This window comes from Eupeodes corollae, chromosome 1 (genome assembly GCF_945859685.1).
Source record: "Eupeodes corollae chromosome 1, idEupCoro1.1, whole genome shotgun sequence".
Lineage (NCBI taxonomy): Eukaryota > Metazoa > Arthropoda > Insecta > Diptera > Syrphidae > Eupeodes > Eupeodes corollae.
The window spans coordinates 254,579,011-254,604,889 of NC_079147.1; the positions used below are offsets into that span (position 1 = coordinate 254,579,011).

Consider the following 25,879-nt stretch of genomic DNA (forward strand, 5'->3'; position numbering starts at 1 on the left):
TTCTTTATCGTCTATAATGTACGGAACATCCTCAAATATAACTTTAACTATCATTTTCTATCTTCTTTTACCAACAAATACTAAAAGTTGAAATCAATTTTCAAGTTTCTTGCTTATTCCATGTGTTGAATAAGCTGTTCTGTCAGACCCCAGAAATTCTTGGATACCTTTGGATTCCTTTTTTGACATCTCAGCTTTTATTTTACACGTAAAACACTTACAAAAAGATATCCGGATACCCTACCTGTGCGAGATTGAACGTAGCCAATCAGGCCTAACACAAATTCCATTTTAAACGGAAACTTTAAGGAATTCCAGAAAAAAACTAAATTCGTTCCCAATGCAAAATTTTAGATTTCCACTTTAAACTTATTTTTTTTTGTCGGAATTCGTAGTAATCTCTGACTTTATTCTAAATCCAATGAGCCCCTCCACGCAAAGTTATAAAAAATGTCTCATAGCTCATGGTAATAGTGTCTATCAAAATATTCCCATTTTCTTTCCCCCATTTTTCATACCCATAAAAGGGATATATTAAAATTTGTTTGAATAAAACTCAAGTTATTTGCTAATTTTTAATTTATATTTGTATTTGTGTTTTCATTTTGTTTGGTATCTTAAAAATAATTAATTAAAATATCAATCTAAAGGTTTTTTCGTAATTATTACCTTCAATTATTTGTTTTGTTTTAGTTTGTTATTCTTTTTTATGTACATACTATATATCGTGTTATTATTTTGTCTTCTCTATATATATATAATTAATTAATTATTAGTTAATTTTCGTTTCTATTCAGTAATATTTAAATTTGTTTTTTTTATTTTGTTTGTTGTTGTTTTATTATTAAAATTTAACCAAGTTGAAAACTGAAACAAATAAAATTAACAAACAAAAACGTGTTCCTCAAGAAAGAAAAATTAAAAACGATAGTGTTTACAATATTATAAACTGTAAAGGACAGTATATTAGTTCTAACTATGTTTTATAAATACTCGTCAGCTATATATATATACTTTTTGTTTGTATATAATAAACAAACATTTTTCTTTGAATACATCGAATGTATATAAAAATTGTCTTATGTATTTTATTACCTTTTTTTAAATTTATATAAAATTTGTATAACTACAATATATATGTATGGTCTGAAAAAAAATTCAAATTTTGTATTATTTTAACGAATTCTTAAATATGGAAATAAAATAAAATAGCCTTTAAGGACACAAATAAAAATTCTATATAAAATTGTTTGTATATATTTCTGTATATATATCGGATTAAAAAAATTGTTTTTCTTTTGCTATCAAACAGCTGTTCAAAATAAATAAATAAAAAAAATATAATGCACAACTCCAAAATAAATTCTTTAATTCTTCAAATACACAACAAGCATGTACGTAATTTAAATTTTGTTCAATATTTAACAATTTAAATAAAATAGAGAACTATATAAAAAAATCAGTTGTTATTTTTCTCAAGAAACAAAACATAATAGAATATTAAACAATATTGTTCAAATGCTGAGAGCTACTTTATAACAACTTCAAATGTTTTGAATACAGTTTTTTTTTTAGTTTAAAGATGGGAAAGAAAGTAAGAAGGAAGTTTAAATAAAATGATAGTTATAAAGATTAAAACAATTAGGTATAGGATGAAAACAAATTAATTTTTAAGGAAAATATTTAAGATTTTTTTTGTTGATGTAATGACAATAACAATGTGATTATTATTATTTTAATTTTGTTTTGTTTTACTATTTTAAATGTATATAAATTTGCAAACATTTGCGTTGTCTCCACATTTATTATTCTTTTTTTTGTTTAACTGTTTAATTGAACGCATATTACATCAATGTTTGCAAACACTGAGGATAGTTTGTCATCGTCTTCTCTCACTTTTATTCGATCGTTGTTCGATCCTTAATCTCGCATCCAACAACCCAATGCACCCTAGTAATGTGCACTATAGCTCGTTCAGTCAACGTCGCTCTCTATGAGATCGTCATCGTCGAGATCTGCCGATTGTTCTCTGGTTCTTGATAGACCAATAGAATCGCTGGTAATATATTCTTGTTCGATATATTGCATTTCGTCGTCGGAATCGCAATCAATAGGTTCACCTCGACCGTAAGCTATGGAATAGATTTGGAAAAAAAAATACTTACATTTAAAAGTTCTTAAGTATATAATATTAAAATAATGTTATTAATTTAAATCATTTAGCAGAACAAAAAAGAAGATTAAACTCTCGATGTTATTGTAGTTTTTGTAGATGACAACTTAAATCTGTCAAATCCCTTCATAACGCAAAAATATGCTTCGAAAATGATATTAATATCACGCTAATGGTTGTAGAACTTTATTTTAACTGGCGGCTATTTTCTCAGCTGTCAAGTAATTATTTTTAGTTTGGTTTCGTATTGGCTGCATTAACTAAGCTAGCAGCTACGTAGTCAAAGCATTCTGATAGGCTAAATGGAACTTCAAAATGAGTTGAAATTTTTAAATACAAAGTTAAAGCACGCTGATTTTGAAATTTTATAATCAGCTGCTCGGTAAATTCTCAAGAATTCAAAATGAAATAAATTGTTCAGTATTTAAATACAAATATTATTCACTTGTATTATGGCAATCATTATGAGTAGCGAAGAGCTTAAAAACTTGCGAATTCGATAGCTTTGTGTTATGACTATAAATTCGCTCAAATTAAATTCGCTTCAAATGTCAAAACATTATCGAACTTGGTTATAGCTAATTATCATTAGGTACGTTCAGACCTTGATTGTAGGATCCGTTGTTCGAGGACTCAGGACTCCTGGATACTACACACTTTGTGTGACAGATAAAGGTGAACCTAGATCTTGCATACTAGTGAAACGTAGCATTATGTATTTTTATTCTATCGTTTCAGTGACAAAGATACCACCGTAGCTAGGCTGGAAACAACCAAGGAAGTTTCTGGCTGGTATCGGCCTATCTTAGGCATGACCACCTTGGCCCTCTCCCTGGAAAAACCCTGGAGAAAGTCGTCGCTGAAGCGGAAAGGCAAAGGATCCGCCTAATTATTGGGAGCGATGCTAACGCTCATCATACTGTATGGGGCAGTACGAATATCAACGACAGAGGTGAGTCTCTTTTTGATTATATTCTTGGTACTAACCTCTTAGTAAGTAATGTTGGTAATGAACCAACCTTCACAACTAAAACTTGACAAGAAGTCTTAGACATAACTCTTGTCTCAGATAGTATACACCATATGATCTTGGACTGGAAAGTATCCAAAGAACACTCGTTCTCTGATCATAGATATATCCAGTTCAATATAAATGTGGATGATAACCCGAGTCTATTGACTTTTCGAAACTATCGGAAAACTGACTGGGCTTCATACAGGAACTCATTACAGAGTTTACTAGAACCTGGACTATCTAGTCCTTCCTCTAACGCTTACGAACTTGACAACAAAGTCAATGACTTTACCTCAGCTATGAACAGATCGTTAGAAATTGCTTGTCCACTTATACACATAAGAGGAAAGAGGAAACCACAATGGTGGGCCTCAGAGCTTGACTCGCTCAGGAAGGAATGCAGGAAACTTTTCAACCGGGCCAAAGCTGCAAGACTAGCCTCTCATTGGGACTCCTACAAAGAATCCCTAAGAATCTACAAGAAGGCACTAAGGAAATCCAAGCGATCTTCTTGGCGATCCTTCTGTGGCATGATAGAAGAAACATTTGAAGCCTCTAGGTTACGGAAAATTCTTTCAACTAATCCAGCTATGCCAAGCTGCTTGAAAAATACAGACGGCTCCTCACTTTCCTGGTAGTTCTCTTACCGAAACTTGCAACAGTTTTACACGTTCAAATTCAAATACAACATATCCACAATGTCTGATCACAAAGGATAAGCTACAATGGGCTCTCAACAGCTTCAAACCATTTAAAGCTGCAGGACCAGATGGAATAATACAAGCCGAATTACAAAAAGCTTCTGATATAATTGCACCAATCCTTGAGGCAATTTTTACCAGCTGTCTTTACCTGGTCCATGTTCCCTCGGCATGGAGAGAAGTTAAAGTTGTTTTTATACCTTAAGCAGGTAAATGCTCCCAAGTCAATCCTAAAGATTTACTACCTATCATTCCTTCTTAAGACCCTGGAAAGATTGATTGGTATCCATTTAAGGGCACGTATCGATACAAGATTTCTGTCTTCGTCTCAACATGCCTACTGTAAGGGTAAATCGGTGGAAACAGCGTTACACACTTTAGTACGCACCATCGAATATTCCCCCCATCATAAAGAGTTCACTATGGTTGCTTTCCTTGACATCGAAGCTGCCTTTAACAACGTGGACACATCTGCAATCACTTCTGCACTGACATCTCTAAATGTAGAGAGTTCGCTTCAGGAGTTAATTCATTTAATGCTTACTAGCAGAATAATTAACTCAAAACTGGGCAACTCTTCTAGCAGACGATTCTAGCAGACCGATCTGGTCTTATTTTCGAGGAGATACAAAATTCCATTTGTCCACCCTCCTAACATTAAAGGAATTTAATTAAAATCTTCGGACGAGGCTAAATACCTAGGTCTTGTCTTAGACAAAAAACTAAATTGGAAACGCAACGTACAGGAAAGAGTCAAAAAAGCTACTGTAGCTCTCTTTTCTTACAAAAAAGCTATTTGTAATAAATTGGCTATACACATCGGTAATCAGACCGATTTTAACGTACGGTGTAGCAGTATGGTGGACTACTTTAGAGAAAGGTATAAACCGGGATAAGTTAAATAAAGTCCTATGTATAAGTGGATCGCTTCGCACGACCCCATCTGCGGCACTGGACACCTTACTCTACCTTACAGCTCTTGAAATATTTAGTAAACAAATAGCTGCAAGCTCTGCTATTCGCCTCAATACTTCGTCGCAGTGGACTAACAACAACATTGGCTACTCCGTAATTCTAAGGTACTTAGAATCAATTCCAAAGCACGCAGACTACACCATCCCCCAACTACAATTCGACAGAAATTTCCAGATGTCTATACCTACCAGATCTTTTTGGGAGGATAGGACATTATTGGAGGATAAACCAATCCACTTTTACGCTGCGAGGAGGGCAGGCACCAGGTGGACCAACATCACCACGTGTCAAGCCACAAAAAACATCTGGCCAACACTGGATTTAAAACGTTCAAGGTGCTTGGTCTCTCTAAGCAGATCGCATATAAGCTCGATAATAGGTGTCATAACCGGACACTGTCTAATAGGAAAGCACGCCACGAGACCAGGCGTATTCTCAAATGACTTTTGCAGAAGCTGTATGGACGAGGAAGAGGAAGAAACGGTTCTTCATCTTCTCTGCACATGCCCTGCTCTAGCTCGAAAACGCAAGAATTACCTAGGAGAATTTTTCTTTTACGATCTAAACGATCTTATTGATATCGGTATAATCAGCCTCTCACGTTTCGTAAGGAACTCAAGCTGGTTCCATTGAGCTTAGGAGGAAGCCTCAAGATTCATGTGGTATCACAATGAGCCATTAAACTGACCTAAGTGTGTCCGTTTCCATCTTGGACAGCCACTATAACCTAACCATAACCTAACCTACGTTCAGAAAACATAAGAGACTTCATCTGCAATCAACTTCATTCTTTGAACGTAAATTTTAACCAAGGCAACTAGTTAGTTTTTCCAGGGTCATGAATTTCAAATTAAGAGCTTTACTTCGCAAACCTTTACTTTAAGTTCATAGTACAAAAAGTAACAAACAAATTATTGTCTACACAACACTCCTCAGGCAAGCTGCATGTCCATGAGGATTTGTGTTTTGTAATGTAAAGAAATATGTATTTCTTATTGCTTTTATAAATTGTCAAGGGAATCTTTTACACAAAACATTAAATGAAGCTGTGCAGAAAATAAATTAATCGTAGATTTATATTAAATAAAGTTTAACTTTCATTTAATTAAAAAACATGGCCGATTGTCATTCTGACATATGTTGACTTGACTTGATAGTTAGGGTGATTTTTGTTAACTAACTTTACAGTCAAGTTTCCACTAAAGTTGCCTTAATTTTTGGCAGCTTGCCAATCAGATGCTAGAAACTTGCCTTACTTTTAAGTCCCTTATGTCGCCTGGACCTGCTCATTAGCAAACATTTAACGGCTCAAAACGTCAAATTCTATTGAATCAAAATATTCAGTGACTAGCGAATTCAGAGTTTTGCGTTTGTTTGTTAAAATGAGTGATAAAGAAAAAGGTATTTGCAAATAATTTGTATATTATTATATGTAACAAAAGAAAAGGACAAATGCAAATCAATTTGCTAGGCTAGTGCAATTAATAGCAACCAATTCCAATTTGGCAAGCGGCATAGCGGTATTCGGTTCATCAAAAAGGAACCAAAAATATTAATGGCAGGGGAAAGGTTGGTATAAGGTTTGTTAATACAAATTTGTAGTTTCCATTTAAGGAGTTTTTATTTGCAAATATGTTTGGTTGGACTAAAACGTAAGACAGCTACTGATGGAGGACAATATTTCCAGGGGAGTCATTCCGTAATTTCCGAAACGATAATCGTAAAAACGATTATCATTAACGATATCGTCAATAATTTGCTTCACGTAACTTTATCACTATCGTCTCGTTCAATCGTTTTCAGTATAAGTTCGTTGAGTATATTATACTATGACTGAAATGCCAAAATGAACTCAACGAAATATAATGCTTGTTCAATAGCTTGAAAATGCTATTAAACTTGGTTTTTCTCTATGAGAAATTTTGAAAATTAGCAAAAAATGTATTGTTAATAAAGATGCCACCTATTTTGTGATGTTTTTTGTTATTGTCACTTTTTGTGTTTTCATTTGTTGCCGCCGAAGATAAAACTATAATATCAAAATGTTTGTCCAATGTCTGATATTTTTGTAAATCAGCAATTAACCTAATTTGGTGCAAGGGAGGGAAGTGAAGACTTCATTTTATCTACAGGGAACATAACTTGGCTTCAAAAATATTTTTTGTTTCCAAAACTAATTTGGATTAGTGCTTTGTGCAAGAACGATACTAAAATCGTTGCCTGTCGAATACACCAATGATCTTCTTTTTTGAGTTTTTATTTTCATTTTGTAACAAAACTAAACTACACCGAAACTTTTTTGCTTCAATTTGCTTAGTTCTCAATGAAAATTAATAGCAGACGATAGCTACTCAGCTATCGTGCAAACGCTATCGTTTTGACGATATCACTTTGACGATTATCGTCTTATATGAAGTGAGACTATCGTCGAAACGCTATCCTCTAGCGATTATCGTTTTACGGAATGACCCCCCTGAACACTCTCGGACGTCCGTTTCGTGAAGAGAAGGATTGGCATAAGGTTTGTTGTAACAAATTTGTAGTTTCCATTAAAGAAGTTTTTATTTGCAAACATGTAGGTTTGGTTAGACTAAAACAGCTTCTGGTGGAGGACCATACTGCCAGGTGTCTTTGTATCCTTTGGAGCAAGATACATACTTCTTAGTCTGAGGCAGGCAGTTAACCAGAAGGCAGTTGTTTTGCATACATTCACAGGCTTTATTTTCAAGCGATATGACAACAAATTTTGAAGAACTTTGATGGAATGAACAGGTTGAAGGATCATTTTAACAAAACTCATTGATGCCAAGTACATAATAGACATAGTCAAGAACCATCTGCACAACATTGTTCCTTGCCAAGTCGGAACAGATCAACAGGAATCAACAATTCGAATGCAAGGGAATCAGAGGGATTCAAGTTGTTGCAAACATAGACTGGGACCTAGTCAGATCTTTAAAAGGTATATATATTCTTTCTTCCCTCTTTTTGTCAAAATCGTTATCTTTAAGAAACAAATCAATGTTGATTAACATTATCATTGTTTTATTAATAAATAAATCAGAAGATAAAAACACAATCTGAGAAATACAAAACTTGCTTGACGTTTTGTTTTTTTTTTTCAATGAAATAATGTTGGCACCATTGATATTTGAAGTGAATCGCTAACGATAATACTATCAAAAAAGAAATTCACTTTAACATTCGAACTTAAGTTGATATTTTGGTCTAGAAATACAAAAAATCGGATTTTCCCAAATTTAAATTATTTTCAGAGAAATAAGTATTTTGCTGAGCGGGCATCCAAATCGGTTGGGTTGCAACTAATCGAACAAAAGATATAATGGGGTTCTCCGCCTACCTGAATCTATATTTGTTAGTAAGCCCTTTTGTTCCGTTATATATATATATGTATATATATTGTAATACAATAACTCTAGGTGACCTGTGTTTTTATATTCAGTACATCGCAAGAGACTGCCATGTCCTTTTTCGATCGAGTCACTAATAACCTCTTAAGGAGTCCTATGCTGCCTGCATTAAGCATTGAAAACCAGTGGCAACATTGCTTTGCAGCTATCAGAGATGCCGCCTCTGAAGTGCTAGGTTTCACACGGCCACCACAGCGAAACCCCTGGTTTGACGACGAATGCCTGCAAGCCCACGCAGCGAACAAGAGGCATACAAAACGGCTCTGCGCAAAAGGACTAGAGCTGCTCGCGAGCTCTACGAGCAGAAGAGGAGAGAGGAACACCGGCTTCTTAGATGGAAAAAAAGAGAGCATGAGAAGCGCGCGATCGTGGAGATAGAGGGATGTCACAACATGAATGAGGTTCGTAAATTTTACCAAAAGGTAAAAAAAAACCTCCCAAGGGTACCATTCACGAACCGAAGCATGTAAAGACGATCAGGGGAACATCGTAGTAGAACCGCAGTCGATTCTAAGAATATGGAAAGATCACTTCTCCAAATTATATAAAGGCGATGACGAACCGAATAAGGGAGCGACGCAGATCAACAACTCCGCCTACCTTGACGAAGTGAAGATAGCTATATCTAAACTTAAGTCAAACAAAGCTGCTGGAGCTGACGGCATCGCTGCAGATATATTCAAAGCAGCAGGCGATGACTTGGTACGGAGCATGCACCAACTCATATGGTGCATGCCATATATCTTTATTGATTTTAAAGCCGCGTATGACAGCATCTATAGGGAAGAGCTCTACCGAGCAATGTCTAGTTTTGGCATCCCTGTCAAACTTATCCGTTTGTGCAGAATGACGATGGAGAATGCACGCTGCTCTATCAAAGTCGGAAAAGATCTTACCGATTCATTTGATGTCAAAAAAGGTTTTAGACAAGGCGATGCACTGTCATTCGACTTCTTCAACATCGTTCTGGAAAGAATTGTGCAAAACTCAACCGTCAACACTAGAGGCACAATCTTCCAAAGGTCCATCCAATTACTCGGATACGCAGATGATATTAACATAAATGGAAGATCAAAGACGGAAGCGAACAAGATGGGTTAAGTTGTCAATGAGGGCAAGACCAAGTATATGCTGTCATCAAAAAAGGACACTGAACGACGACGTCTTGGACAAAACGTCAATAACTTTGAGGTAGTTAAGGACTTTGTCTACCTAGGCACCGTTATAAATACAGACAACGAAACCAGCGCTGAAATCAAACGAAGAATAACTCTTGCAAATCGCTGCTTCTTTGGACTTAGAAGGCAATTGAGAAGTAAAGTCCTCTCTCGAGCATGTAAAATCACCATCTATAAGACACTCATCATCCCGGTTCTCATTTAAGGAGCTGAGGAATGGACCCTGTCAAAGAAAGATGAGAGCGTCCTAGGATGCTTCGAGAGAAAAATTCTTCGGGTGATTTTTGGTCCCGTACGCATAGATGGAGAATGGAGGAGAAGATAATATAACGACGAACTGTACCGGCTGTACATCAGAATTAAAGTCCAACGGCTTAGGTCATTTAGAGCGAATGGACATCAACGCTACACTCCGGAAGGTCTTCGAATCCCATCCAGAGGGAAGACGCAGTAGAGGAAGACCGCGACTTAGGTGTACCCAGGTGGGAGAGGACCTCAACCAACTTGTCGTGCGACACTGGAGACAGATAGTTAGGGGCCGAGCTGGCTGGAGATGCATGTTGGTTGAGCTCCAGGTCCGCCCGGACTGTAGCGCCACCTTAAGTAAGTATTCGCCCTGTAAACCACGTGAACGTATGTGCTGTGAGTGAAATAAAAATATTTTGAGTGATTGTTTGAAATTTTTTTTAAATAAAATGGATACAAAATCCTCAGCGCGAAGGATTAGGCGTCCAGAGCGACAAAAAAAAGGCGATTTCACGGCAATAGATCTACGGAACAGGAAAAAGTCAGTTTTATGAGTGAATCAGCAGCAAAATTCAGGAAATCAAATGATGAAGAGGTGATAATAGATAATAATTACGGCTACTGTGTTTTGGAGTTTTTCACGGTCTTTTCAGCGATTTTTAATGAAGGCTTTATAGCGATATTGAAGATGATGACGATTATGGGAATGAAAATTGATCCAGAAGCGCATGCATTTGCTATCAGACAAGACAACGCCGCTCCGAGATACGAGCATCCAGCGCATCAAATTAGGCCATAACTGCTCGAATAGAAAACAGAAACGCCGAAAATAGTTTTTTCGAATTGGACTAAGGTCCGTTGTATGCAGCAGGAATGGAAGATTGAAAAAATGTAAGTTAAAAACATAATTTTATGACTTGGATTGCAAAAATTTTACTTAAAACTTTAAACGCGTTTTTCTCAGAACTGGCTTTTTGAATCTGATACCCACGGTTTCTTATTTTCTACCGAACCGATTTAATTGAAATTTTAAGAGATTCTTCTTTGGGGACTTGTCTGCGGCCATCCCCAAATTTTCATTTTTAACAAATCGAAGAATGCTCAAAAAAGTGGTAGAAACATTTATTTTTTTTAGGCAGTCGCCATTTTGTAAAAAAAAAGTTTTGTAACTTTTCCATAGTTCCAGACATTGGGACATTATTGTAGATTAATAATCTTTTTTATTTTTTGATTTCAGATTGCTAGGAGAGTTAAAATCGTGGGTATGGTCACGCACCAAATTTTTGAGATGCACCACTCCATCAGCTAATACCTAACGGAATTTAGATTTTTTTTTACTTTTTATTTTTTTGTATGCTTCTAACGTGAAAAAATAATGTACATGTATAAAAATTGATGGTAAAAATATTACTTGCTTTTTTACAGCACTTCAAAAATTACCCAAAATTCATTTCTCTAGACCAGAATACCCCTTAAGCGAACTTTCGCCCACTTATAATGTGGGCATATATGTATGTATCTTATATTTGATTTTATTTAATTTAAAAACAAAATTAAACATTTAAAGTTCTCAAAACACAAATGTTTCTTATTTTAATTTTGTCATTAATATGACACTTCGGGATTGACTAGTTTTGTAGCGTTCACAAAGCTATTTGAATTTTGACAACGTAGCCAATGAAATTATGAATGCGTCCATTTAAACATCAATAGACAAACGCTTAAACAACGCTTCCAAATTGTGCACATTTATTTTTAAAATCATAGTTATTTTTTGGACAAGCAGATTGCGTTTAGCGATAAAGCGCACTTTTAGTTTAATGAATAAACAAAAGTGCCGCATTTGAAGTGATGATAGTCCTCAAGTGTATGACACCATTACATCCATACAAATTGTTGGTGGGAACGATGCGTACTTCATTAATTTTTTTTTAATAACAAACGGGCACTATTAATACCCTTAACATATTTAAAGTGTAAACACAGTGCGAGTATTAGGAAAATAAGGAAGGATGAAAGAGGAGATACCGGTGCACATTGGTCTTAAAATTTTGAATATTGAAATTGGAGACAAAATCAGAGTTTGGTAAAGCATTCCACATTCTCGGTGAGTGGTTTAAAAGAATCTCTATACTTGCGAGTACGTCCGAAACTGAGCTCGAGGGTAAACTGATGATCATTCCTGGAAGTATTACTGCAAGTATTACTGCTGAATTGTTTAAGGGGGGAATGCAACTAGTTAATTCTACAGATACTGTTTATACATATATCGGTAGAACAACGAAAGGCATGAAACATTGCGGTGGTGTTCAAGTGACGTAATTGCTTCGGTTATAGTACTTTCGCCTATTATTTTTAAAGCTCTTTTTTGGATCCTGTCCAAAATACTTAAACTTGTTTTAGGGGCAGCTGCCCAATTATGAGAATTATATTCAAGTTTTGGACGAATGAAGGCTTTGTAAATTACAGCCAGATCAGACGGGGTAAAAAATGTCTTCCACCGTCGGAGAATTCCTAAGCACCTAGCAGCATTTTTGGCAATATCGAATATGTGATCACATTCCATCTGTGATCTGTGATACACATACCGAGTACTAAAAGTTGATTAGATCGGGGGCGGGTTACGCTTTAACGACAGGAGACAGCATTGAGTTTTCGAACCATTAAATTCTACACGGTTTTTGAGTCCCCATTGTACAATGCTATCGAGATCAGAATTTAATAAGCTTATCATACGCTGCCGTTGAAGTTCCACATCCGAAGGACAAGGATGAGAATCTAAAAACGAATATGAAAAGCTAAAGGTGCTGTCGTCCGCGAAACAATTTAGTGGGTTAGAAGTTTCAGACAAAAGATCATTTATAAAATAAGGAAGAGCGTCGGGGACAAAACAGAGCCCTGGGGCACACCAGCGTTTATTTTGTGAATATCAGATTTGAAAACGTCCAATACTACTTGAATTGAACGGTATGAAAGGTAATTTCCAACTTAACGAAGAAGGGATTCATCAATACCAAATGCACGCATTCTCGACAAGAGAGCTTGATGCCAAACTCTATCAACTGCCTTTGAAATATCAAGTGCAAAAATCTTACTTTCTCCAAAACTATGTAAAGATTTGTTCCACTGTTCGGTGAGATAAACCAAGAGATCAACAGTGGACCTATTGCTACGAAAGCCATACTGCCGGCCATTAAGAAGCTTCCGTTCTTCAAGATATTTCTTTAGCTAATAATTAATCAGCGTTTCCATGAAAAAAAATGCTGTTTTCAATCAGCTCAAAAAGAGACCTGTAGAGCAGGATGACGATGACGTAACAATCAATGATGACCGGCTATAGAGTCATGATAACTGCCTTTTTCACTCATTAAACGATTGAACAAACACGTAGTGCAGGAGCTATGATTTCGAAAAAAAAACAGCGTGGCGTGACGGGTCACACAGCTTGTATTACAATTGATTAATTAAAGGAAACGTTTGGTGGCCGCATAATTTCTATAAGCCCGAAAAGGTTGGCCACATCAAGAATAACATTCTTTCGCGAGCCGATATATGGATACAAATCTTGGAAAATGTTATCGAAAATTGGAGCCGTGGCGGTGCCACGATGCCATAAATAATATATAAATTCTTATGTCAGAAGATTATTTTTCAAATAAAGTAAATTTCATGTCAATTATCTTTGTTTTATTCCACTTTAAAGTTCTCTTGCTAAAAAAAAACTTTAACAATGACAATGGTAAATATCGAGCTCTTTCTGCCAAATTATCATAACACCAAACAATAATTTGTATCGGAAGCGATACTTTTGCATAAAGTAAGCATAAGACATTATTAATAGATTAAATCATGGCAATAGGTTTGTTAACAGCTTCAAATGGTAGGTAAAAGTTTCAAACAATTTATTTTCTTTTTGTATTGAAACCGTCGCTTGAAATAAAATGGCAGTAATGAGCCGTTATATTTCAAAAGCTAAATTTAAATCAATAAAGGTGAATATGTTTACTTTTCACTTAATTTTTGTTATAACTATAAATTTACCTACCTTCTATATATTTTCCAAAATTGGGGGGAACTAACGTTTTAGCCTTTTCAATATCTTCGTACGTACATGTACCTTTGTCCAGACCTAAATTATATTAAAATATTTTATCAAAACGCAACAAATATAAATGTAAAGTCAATTTTACCTAAAAGCAAACCCATTTGCTTTAAAACCTCTGCGTCATCATGCATTTCAAATTTATCATTAAATTTAAATATGTACTCAGATCTATTTAATTTGAAATAAATTATTAGTGATCCAAAAAAAATAGTTCGAAATAGATAAAACATACTTGTCATTTGTAACGCTGCAATTGATTTTCGTAGATTTGTGCGTGTTTACAATAATGAAAGGCAATTGAATTGAGGAATTCGGTGTTGGAATGATACCTTGCCGTTCAGCCTCTTTATTGCGTTCCATAAGACTTTTAAATGAAACCTGTTGCAGTAACAACTCACGAAGTTGTTGCTGTTTGGCTTCGATTCGTTCTCTCCTTTTTGCGTTTTCCTGCTCCAACGCTGAATATTGCTGCAAAATAGTAAATAGCACATTTAAATTTTAATCCATATATATTATATAATTAATTATTATATTTCTTTATATTTCTATAAAAAACAAACCTCAACGGAATTTTTAGGCAAACCAATCCAACGTATTTCTTTTTTATCTTTCGCAATAATATCCATTGCCATCAGTACATTTAAGGCATCGTACACCCGACGACGGATGTTTTTCTGATCACAGTTTGTCGATTCGTTGGTTTGATTTTGAACCTCTTCGGCCACAAGTTCGTCGGCAACTTCATTATAAGTTGTAGTACCTTTCTCTTTGACCTTTTCACAAACCTTCATTGAGAAATGCTTTAAACCTTTACCAGTTTTTTCTGGTTTTCGTTTTCTTTGTACTGACTGTGCGCTCGTGTGACTAATAATAAAAATAATAAATTAAAATCATAATTGTATTAATGTTAACTATGATTTTATTGAATCAATTTACTTACGCTTTTGATTTATAATGTGTGGGTTGACTACTATTAACAATGTATTTTGGAGCCTTCCTTTCGGTTTTAATGACAGTTTGCTGGAAATATTCATAATAAAACTTGGTAATGAGAATTTCGATAAATTTACTAAGCTTATAAATTAAAAACTTTTAAATGATCAGGGATAACATAAATTGAAAAGATCAGATGTTCAAATGGGGACTCTGCAGTTATTATTGTATGTTTCATTGATTGGATGTTTTTTTAAGTAGCTTAATCATATAATTAAAGATGTATGGAAATAAAATAATTTTTCAAGATGATATATTATTAACAGTTCGCTCCCATTTTGAGAGGTAGGTAGGTTAGGTAGGTAGAAATGGCGAGATCCATTAGCGCTGTAGTGCGCCGTTTTAATACCAAAAACTCGTTTGAATTTTGATTGAAAGAGATAGATTGATGATGTTAGAGCCATTTTGTCGCATTGAGAAAAAAGATTAAATCTCTAATCTTTGTCTCAGATAGCTCATCAAGTTCTTGAAAGAATGCTTTTCCAAAGTATTTCATTCTAGTGTTTGCCGAAGCAGGACATTTGCAGAGGAAATGGATTATCGTTTCACTTTCTCTTTGGTCACTAGAGCTACGGCAAAAGGTGTTGTAAGAGATACCCAACTTCTCTGCATGAACTCCTGTACGCCAATGTCCGGTACAAACCGCAACAAACCTGGCTATGTCTTGCCTTGGCCTGCATAGAAGATCGTTCGTACGGGTTTTGTTATAGGTGGGCCATATCTTCCTAGATACAATGCAGTTGGGTAAATTGCTCCACCTTCGGTTTGATTCAGTTTGGTAGATAGAAAAGATTTTACCCTTCATAGCACCAAGAGGAATGTTAACCATTTCCGCAAGTAAGGTATGAAGGGCCGATCCTTGCCTGGCTAGCTCGTCAGCTCGTCAGACACCAAGGTTAATATTCAGGCTCGCAAGCTCATCGCGACATTGCTGGACCAATTTAGATGAGGATATGGCCGAGCTTATGGCTTTGACAGCTGCCTGACTGTCTGTAAAGATAGCCGCATTTCGGTTTTGGATTGGGTTTTGTTTAAGTATCTTACATGCCTCCCTTATTGCCAGCAGTTCAGCCTGAAAAACGCTAGCGAAGTCAGGAAGCCTAAAGGATTTGGCTACATTTAGGAACTCAGAAAATATCCCAAAACCAACTCCGCACTCCATCTTTGAGCCGTCAGTAAAGATGGTTGTGTCGAAACCTATCGACACGATGTCATCATCCCAATCTTCTCTCGATGGGAAAATAACCTTTAAACCCTTACTAAGGTTTAAAGTAGGAGTGCAGTAGTCAGTGTCTACCGAGATAATATCTGAGGGAATCAATTTCGTAATGTTGCTGTCACCATAAGGTTTTGACAACCAGCTATTTGATCCCTTCAGCCTGATAGCGCTGCAGGAAACTTTGAGAGGTATGGTTCATAATGCCACTATATAGGTCTTTCGGGTTAGAGACACACTAAAAGACAGACCTGGCCAAATGTTTTACTAAATACAAAATTTGATTTATTTCAATATAGAGTGATGGAAAAATTAATAGAAACATGTGTGTTCATTATTTTCGATATACACATTTTTTTTTAGCAATTAAGTCTTTTGTCGTTAGTCTTCCTTTATTTTAATCGTACCTAATAATGCTCTCAAATGGCAAAATTGTTTTGTGGAAACAACTTTTTGTTTTGACTTAATGGTTAAAAGTTAGAGGCTAATGGTGACTAATGATGATTTTGCCTGGAAAAATTAATAGAAACAAGCTATTCTAAATGTTATTCTAACTTAAGGGTCAGTTTTTAATTTGTGGAAATAGGTTTGAGTTTGTTTATTACTTTGTCAGATATTTTATTTTCGATACTAACCAAATTTTTTTAAAAGTCGTCTATAATTTTTATAAGTATGGGTCGTCAATAACATTGTACTCATTTTGAACGCGCGAAGTGATGAAAAAACTAGGACAAGCTGGAAAAGTGATGGTTGAAATTGCAAAAACCTTAAACTCATCGAAGAAAAAAGTACTTGAAACCTTACATTCACGCCTAAATAAGGAACAAGAGGAAAAAAAGATGAACTTCTTCGCGTTTTAATACACTATTGGTAAGAATATGTAAGAAGAAACCCTTTCTTTAAGACTACTCAAAAACGGACCTGTGATAGCTAGAACAATAAGAAACCAACTTATAGGAGCAAGTTTCCTAGTAGAAGTCCACGAAAAGTGCGATTTTTTAACCAAGAAAACCATTATATAAAGACTTCCCTTTGCAACCAAAACCCTTACACAGTTCTTATTGGAATAACCTTGTGTGGATGCAACGAAGATTAATTTGTTTACTTCCGATGGAAAAATGTATGTGAGATGGCAGAAAGACAAGAATTTTAACTCAAAATACACAAAGAAATACAGTGAAGCACGGTGGTGGAATATAATGATTTGAGGGTACTTTTTAGCATCTGGTGTAGGTCCAATATTTTGGATCAAGGTTAAGATGTGCGATGTGGATCATGTCGACATCTTAAATTAAGTTATGCTAACATTAAATGAAGAGGATGTGCCAATCAAATAAAAGTTCATGCAGGATATTGACCCGAAGCATCCTTCAAAATTGGCTAAACAATACTTAAAACAAAACAAAAAAAATGTTATGGAATGGCCATCACAATCCTCCGGCCTAAACCCAATTGAACACTTATGGGGCATCATTAAGCCAAGGAGATTGTACAACCAAAAAGAAAACCGAGTTTGTGGTCGAAAATTCAAAGGGAATAGTACTCCATACCTGTAGAGACATGTGACGAATTGGTGAATTCGATGGGGCGAACAGTGGAGGCAGATATTAATAATAAGTTGGCCACTACAAAATACTCAAAGAATTTCAAATACTTTTAACGTTAAGTTATTTTCTCGCTACAAAAAGAGTACCATTCTAATTTTATTTCTATTGTTTTTTCCAGATAGAAGTTTAGGTTAAGTTAGAGTCCAGATGTCATTGACTCACCTAGACCTCAAGGGTCCATTGTGATACCACTAATGAGGCTACTCATGGGAAAGTAATGAACTTAAACAAACCATTTTGTACTTTTAATGAAGTTAGAGAGACATTTTGTCAATCGTTGCCAGTTCATTGGTAACATCGAAGAAGGGATTACCGAGAAAGTTATTCCTTCTAATGGAGAGTGCTGGACATGTACATAGAAGGTGTTGGACTGTTTCCTCTTCCTCCTCGTCCATGCAGCTTTTACAGAAGTCATTTGTGTAGACCCCTAGCCTCAGAGCATGTCTTCCTATGAGGCAGTCTCCTGTTATTACTCCAATTGAAGAGCTTATACTTTGTCTGCTCAGGGATATCAAGCCTTTTGATCAATCCATGTAGTTTTTTTTTCCTACTCTTCACAAGTACCTTTTTATGTGTCAAAAAAAATAAACACGAAGCTTGTTTTGATTATTTTTTCCATCACTGTAGTTCTTGCTTAAATGGCTTCAATGCAAATGATACAGTTTCTGCACATCCAAGTGGAACACAATCAATTTTCGCAGACATTAGTCTTCTGGCCAAAATTAATTAGCTTTTTTTAATACGCTGCAGTTGCGAAACAAAAAATCTTATATTTATAAAATATACATTTTATAAGCAAAATAGTTCGTTTATTTATTTATATAGTACGCTATTCAAGTAGCAAGTTCTTTATATTTTAGCTAAAACCCGACCTCTTCGCTACAAAATGGCGAGGGTTTTATCAATAAAATTTTGTACAAACATAATAAATAAAAACAGTTGAAAAAACTACGACATGGGAAACTACATATCTCAATAACATTGCAGACATGATTATAAAGAAATGTTCATGCTATCATGGGTGTATTCCCAACAATTTTTTCCTAAATGCTTTTCCGCAATTCACAAATTTGTTAGTTTTGTGCAGAAGAGAGTGCGATTCTTTTCCTGACAAGTTCTTGTCTTCCTGACAAATAATGCCCAAGAATTTTTTTTGGACAGAAAATCAATGTCTTGAAACATTTAAAAAGCATAATAAAGATTGGTTTTGGGTCAATGTGGTTCATAATGGTCAACTCCGTTCCCTGTTTAAAAAAAAAGAAAAAGAACCAGGGCCTAGTGACATACAACTCTCAACCATTCATGAGTGCGAGTAATTCTGTCAGAAATGGAAGGGACCTACAGTTTATAGCCGAATATCCGAACGGCTAATTTGAGAAAGCACTTTTCGTGACAAGAATTACACTTGGAGGATTTGTCAATTCCTCGTAAGAGGCAGTATCCGTGAAAAAGTTAGGTGGCACAGGCAGGGATTGAACCCAAGACCCCTTGCATGACAGTCCAACGCACTTTTTTTTTTTAAATTCATTTTTATTAAATTATTCTTAAACCTATCTTAAAGCTAGACAAAAATTCATAAAACCAGCCTAATTATCCATAACTTACAACTAACTTAATGGTCCGATACGGACACTCTAAGTTAAACTATAACACTAACTACTAATGCCTTTCGGCCCTAAGATATATTTTAACTTCAATTCAATTTTATTTATTTTTGTATTAATTAGAAAATTTAAAAAAAAACTAATATCAATATCCTTTATATTTTTGCTTAAAAACTACTTAAATAAGGTTCCTAATATAAAACTTAAAACTAACTTAAACTACCTATAAACTACTTAAAACTAGAACCACAGCAGCAAATCTAAATATCTAATATTTTTGTTTTTCTTATTTTGTTGTCTTTTTTAATTTTTTTTTTTATTCCATGTTTTTTTTAACGCTTTTTTTTGTTTATTTTTTTGTATTTTTTTTCTGTTTTGTATTTTTTGGGTGCCACCATGCCTATTCTACTTAAAACTAAACCCTAAGACTATAAAACAAGTATGTAAGCCGGCCAAGGCTTAAAACCCCATCCCGACTACCCAATATCAAGTGTCGATTGAAGCCACCAAAACTGGTTCTCCTGCTTCACCCTATCAGTTCGGTCCCGTTCGGACACAGCCCTACTGAACCGAAGGAGCTCCGCTCCGCCTTGTGCCATGACGTCCCGATTGTACGGGAGTCGCCTATCCACGGTTCTTCGTCTGACGTGGTAGATTAACGGAACTGCCAATCTGTCCTGTATCAAACCGCATTTGTCTAAAAAGACGAATGCCTCTGGTGGAATGAAGCCGGTCAAGCGTGCACTCTCAAAATACTCGTCCTTCGGATAGAACGCCCCGAAAATTAAATTGTTGGTCAAAGACATAGCTCTTGCAATGTGACCTCGAACGAGTTTTATCACAAAGTTGTCAATTCTGTTGAATCGAGCCCCGTTGTATAGGACCTCGTTGGAATAGTAATGCACATAAGAAGATTCGGCTGTTCAATATAAGCTAGTACAGCGTCGTTAACACTGCCGCTCGAGCACCCGAAACTTCTCCATCTAGGAAGTGGCAACGTTGAACCACACAGGACAACCATAAACCATCATCGGCCGTATGAGGGCCATGTAGCAAATTACCTTCACTCTGGGGTCAAGCCGACTGCTAAAAAACAGCCGTTTCGTCAGAGCGAAGGCTCATCTGGCCCTGGTCAGAGCAGCATTTATATGTCTGTCGAAATATAAATACTGATCTAACCAAATACCGAGGTACTTCACTACACTTTTGCTCGCTAATAGCCTCCCGTGAAGATCAACGATGACCACCTTGCGCCAATTCTTACACGTATCCCTCGTGGCCCTAGCCAACGGAGTCCGGAAGAGAATTGTCAGTTTCCAATCGTCGCAATATCGCTGAATCTTGTCGAAATCACGCTGCAAGAGAATTCTAATAACCTCAAGCTTTCGGGCCGTTCTATACGCAATTAGATCGTCGGCGTACGCAATTGCCTTCGTAAGACTACCTATCAGATCGCTGGTGTAAATGCTGAAGAGAATCGGCGAATTCCACGCTCCCTGTTGAAGACCATTTTTAATTGAGAATATTGTGGTAGAAGTTACATTGCCACTTTCGACAACAAACTTTCTACCGTTAAGCATATTATAAAGTATATACAACAATGGTTTGCTTATGTCAAGCAGTTTTAGGTAAAGACCCTCTAACCATACGGTGCCAAAGGCCTTTTCCAAATCAACCAGAACAGCATCTGTGCATTGTTGTTTTGATTTATTCCAATGGATATCATAAACGAGTTTAGACGCAGCTTGAATTGTGTCATGACCCGCCTTGAACCCGAACTGTTATTCCGGAATTATTTTGTTGTCCGCAGCCCACTTAGTCAGAGCCCTATTAATGATCTTTTCGAAAACTTTGCTGATGCTCGGAAGAAGATTTATCGACAGAAGATTTGACGGGTTGGAGTTGTCCTTTCCCTTTCTCGGGAGAGGATGAACCACAGCGGTCTTCCAATGCACTGGATAATATGCATTATTCAGTGCATTGTTGAAGAGTCTGGTGTAAATATCAATTGCTTCCGTCGATAAATGTCTTAGTACAACGTTGGATATACCATCGACACCTGCTGACTTTTTGTTTTTTATTGAGTTGAAGATGAGCTGAAGCTCAACCTTCGTCACTAACAGTCCAACTCACTAATCATCACGCTACGGGTTCATGATATCGTATCAACTAAAAAAAAAACATTTGAAATTAATCATCTCTTTCATGAAACAAGGGGAATTCCAGTGATTTGACACTTTTGGTTTGACACAAATTTTGTTTTGTTTTGATTGAATTTGTGAAATTCGCGGTGAATTATAGAATCAATTATGGTGTATATTTATTCTGAAAGTTAGGAATTTAAGGAATCCCAAGAATTCTCATCATTACGGGTATCGCAAGAGAATGAAAGAATTTTAAAATTTTATATTTTATTGTGGATTGTGGATAAATTATAAGAAAATTTAAACAAAGCTAACTCACCTAGCTATATTTGATTACAATAAAGAAAGAATCCACGAAATCGAACAGTGAATAATAATAAACACTTTCGCCTGTGAATCAGTCAAAAGAAAAGCTGTCGGATTTCAACTCGCCAACAAACATTATGATATTCAAATTCGCCTTCGAATTCATTAATTGGTCTAGTTCAAAACAAAGAAGGCGAAACCAATGATTGAAAAATGAAAACTTCGCTAGCAAAACGATTCGCCGCGAATCCCATAATTAGTCCCCAGAATTCGTAAAAGTTCTAATGGAATTCTTAATAGGCCTGGGGCCTGCAGGTTCGCGGCGTATCGTTTTCAATTCGACTCGCTTCGTATTTCCTTATTAACAAATTCGCGGCGAAGCGAAAATAGTTCATCCTATATTCCAGTGATTTGACACTTTTGGTTGATAGCTTTCCACACATTTTTTTAATTTTTTTTAATACATTTTTGAAAATTGCGGTGATCTATTCAATAAACAATTTTAAATTTAAAAAATGGAATCAATTATGGTGTATTTTTATTCTGAAAGGGAGGAATAAGAGGAATCCTCAAGATTACGGGTGTAAACGAAATCGAACAGTAAATAATAATAAACACTCTTTTGCCTGTGAATCCACAAAAAAACTATCGGATTTCAACTCGCCCCCAAAAATTATGACATTTCAAATTCGACTTCGAATTCAAAATGGTCGATTGAAAAATGGCAAACTCGATAGCAAAACGATTGGCCGCTAATCCCAATATCAGGCCCTAGATTTCTCGTTTTTTTAAACATAAACAAATTTTCTGTTTCTCAAAGTAGTAAAATAAAACGAAATACAAATCTCATTCGTCTTCTGTTTGGAGACTTTTTCTGCTATGCCAACCTGACTAAGAAAATTCTGAGAAAATTTAGAAGTATAAATAATTAGTTAATGAGTGCATTTTGAGTTTTAAACAATAGAATCATGTTTGTTTATGTTGACTTTTTTTATTTGAGAAAGTCCAAAACAATATTGTTTTTAATCTGCTTTTTGTGCATTTTCACTGGCCTACTGCCATCTGAACACCACGTTTCTGGATTTAAATTAACAGGGTAGTATACTCAGAACTATTACCACAATCGTTATTCAATATTTTTAACTCGAAATTTCCTCTTACCGCCTAAACTAACCTTGCAGCAATGTTTCCATCCCTTGAATCATCAAAACCGTCAAGATATAACGTCCAAACCATGCATTAAATGTTAAAGCATAAACCAATTCAAGTGCAACTTGTTACAGTAAAAACAGTAAAAATGCAATCATTTTTAATCAATTTTTAATAACTCATTTGAACTGAGTATTTTAAGGAACATTGTAAAAGAAAAGCACTACACACATTTGGCCCATTGAACCATTTTCGCTCTGAGAAAATTGTTTTCGAAAAGTTCCCTGTTAAAAGTTCGATTTTCTTTCATAATTTTTTCTTTCAATCTCGACTTAATATTTTCTATTACGAGCACTACCAATCAAGATCAATTAATTGACACATTTCTAGGTATCTCTTGTCATGTTTTCTTCCCATTCTTAGTCAGCCATATCCTTACATAATATACTCAACCAAAAGACTAAACATTTAGAAGTAAGTAGGCTTTTAACTTATTAATAGATTAATCATTATTAATTTTTGTACCATGTTCGCCGCCTGAAATCAAAAACGTTAAACAAATAGTTTTTGGAAAAGTGAACATTTGTACAGTTGTATCTCTTCCTTTAATCAGTTCAACCGTAATACTCGCGCTTCTAGGAATGCTCATTAAAATACCCTCGTGTCCAACTTCGGTCCTACTATGAAATACAGATATTGTTTTTTAGCCGTACTACGCGAATGTGGAATGCCTTGCCCCACTCTGTCTTTACCAGCCATTGCAATTCAAAACCAATGTGCACCGACACCTCTTTTCAACACTGTGTCTACATACTAAAGGGTTTTTGTTACTACGCAATTTTAAAATTAAATAGTTGGGCAGCAATAATTTATCTTTTATCCTGCACAAAACTTATGCCAAAATTCTACAATAGTCTTCATAAATCTAAAAAATTATAACTTTCCTGGAATAGATTCAGCATAACGTGAATTTAGTTCTTAATTTCAATTCCTACTTTAAAAAAAACCATTCCAAAGGTTATTCCCCCAGCTTAAACCCTAAGGTAGCTTCTCAAATGACTTTATGTAGGTGGGTATTCAATAAAGGTTGTAAAGTTTATTTTCTTAAACTCACCGTATGTGGGGCCTCATATTTTATTATAGAATTTGTCTCATATTTAATTGTTGGTGTTTGCCGGTCGGAAGTCCCTTGTGCTGTTATCACCGTATATGTCAATTCATCTAAAATAAATCAATTTTTAACCAACTCCGCAGGTAAGTTTTCAATTCATTCAAGCTAGGAGGAACTTACTATCCGCAGGTTGTGTGTAGTTGTTGTGATGCATTTTAACAAAATGTGACTGATTCGACCCGTCCTTTAAGAAAATGAAAAAGATTTTTTTTATTACTCAATGATAACACCACCAAAAAACCTGATTAGGTTTTATTTTCTTATGTTCATCCAAAAAAATAAACACAAAACGAAGAAGAGAAAAATAACTCGTCTCAATAATATAGTTTTTTGAGAGAAAAAAAAAAACGAAAAGAAGACACATACCAGCTGGGTGTAGCCTCCTCCCATGCTGGAACCCAGATTCGAGTACACAGCACTGCTGGAACTCATAGAATCATGCTCCTGTTTAATTTCCACATTCTTGAGGATCTTCAGAAATTTTCCTAAAATAATTATGTTGGCGTGCATTTACAATGGAAACATTAGAATCGGTTTTATATTTTTGAAACACCCCGCAATGAAAGCGCTTGCAGCAAATGATATTCCCTTTCGAAAGGACTCATAAGAAAATACTTAAATGTGATTTGCCAATGCCTTTCCATTAATAAAAGTGAACTTTAGAAAAAAAAGCGCCATAAGCAGGAAAAAAATTGCTTATGTGGATGGCCAGTAGATATTTTTATGCTGACGCACAATGTTCAATATTTTTTTTTTAAAACTAAAAAATGGCCAGGAAAATCACACCAAGCACAAGCACCTTCATTCATTTAATCGGATTTCGGAATCGGCGACTCACCATGTTCGTCTTGGACAAAATAATTTACTTCATCTGCCCCCGAATGTGCCATAACAATTTTCCCAACTCTCGGTTTTAATTTGTGCCGCCCGAATTTCTTTAGAGCAGAGAAGGCTTTTCGAAAGCGTAGATGAATAAAAAAAAAACACCTTACCGCCACCGCCGTCGCCGACGAAGTCTCAAAAAACTCTTCAGTCCACTTGATTAATTTCTGTCTAATTCAATCTTGGAAATGTGGACCCAAGCAATGATCTTGAAATTTAATACAAATCATTCATAAAGGGGGCAAAAATTAAAATTTACAAAAAGTGAAAAAATCAAAATTAAAGAGAAAAACCAAAAAAAAAGACGACAAGAGCCCACCACACAGCGCGTTTAAGTCAAAATGGCGAGGAATAAAAATTGTGAACATTCAATTTTTAACACACGAATTTCGCACACTAGACGGAATCAAATTTTTGTCAAAATTTTATGAAAATATTGAGGAAAAATTCAAGATTCCATTGAGATAAAATTTATGGAAATAGCTTAGGAAATGGCCAAGTTATTTGGGTGTGAAATTTTGTAATTTTAATGCAAAAGCAGTAACTTTTGGTGCAAGCAGCTGATTCGATTTTGTAGGCGAATGTCGAAGCGCGCGCCAAACGACGAAAACACGCATCACATATTGTACTGAAGGGAGACCGCTATCAGCCGGAGTGAAGTGAAGTTGGTGGAGGTACATTGGGTTGAAGATGTTTGATTTGTAGATGGCGTGCAAATTAAATGCTTATTTACGGCTGATATATTTAAACAAATGCAAAGAAATATTGAAATTATTGTTCGAAATAGATTTGCAAATGTATTTGGAGCAAAATTTTGACTGAATAACTTTTATTTTTACTTAAAAAGTTGAAATATTTTACTTTAGCGAATGCAAAAACCAGTGTTAAGTTTGGAACTGCTGCGAACTTCAGGTGTATTGATTATGACGTTGTGCGCTCCTGTCAGCTGATGTGTTTACAAATTCAACAGTATTTGTTGTTGT

The 25,879-nt window shown here is 35.4% G+C and overlaps 1 protein-coding gene across 2 annotated transcripts; it reads right to left on the reverse strand.

Annotated features, from left to right (window-relative positions):
• Positions 1-605: 605 nt before the first annotated feature.
• LOC129941645 (transcription factor Dp) lies at positions 606-25,518 on the reverse strand. Of its 2 annotated transcripts, XM_056050336.1 has the most exons (11): positions 25,216-25,518; positions 24,853-25,104; positions 24,381-24,499; positions 24,135-24,198; positions 23,958-24,064; positions 14,765-14,844; positions 14,385-14,688; positions 14,057-14,292; positions 13,910-13,992; positions 13,765-13,848; positions 606-2,132 (listed from the first exon to the last, which is right to left on the reverse strand). In XM_056050336.1, exons 2-11 carry the CDS (start codon positions 24,902-24,904, stop codon positions 1,975-1,977), a joined length of 1,287 nt encoding a protein of 428 aa, XP_055906311.1. In that variant the 5' UTR covers positions 24,905-25,104; positions 25,216-25,518; the 3' UTR covers positions 606-1,974. The 2 variants fall into 2 exon arrangements, with proteins under 2 accessions (XP_055906311.1, XP_055906310.1); XM_056050335.1 differs by having other exon boundaries at positions 24,853-25,518.
• Between the last annotated feature and the right edge of the window lie 361 nt (positions 25,519-25,879).

Coding starts and splice junctions, on each gene's coding strand:
- LOC129941645 (XM_056050336.1), bottom strand. CDS start 24,904: ATGGCACATTCGGGGGCAGATGAAGTAAATTATTTTGTCCAAGACGAA. Junction 14,689..14,764: donor ACACATTATAAATCAAAAGC/GTAAGTAAATTG, acceptor TTTTATTATTAG/TCACACGAGCGCACAGTCAG. Junction 13,993..14,056: donor TGCAGCGTTACAAATGACAA/GTATGTTTTATC, acceptor CAAATTAAATAG/ATCTGAGTACATATTTAAAT.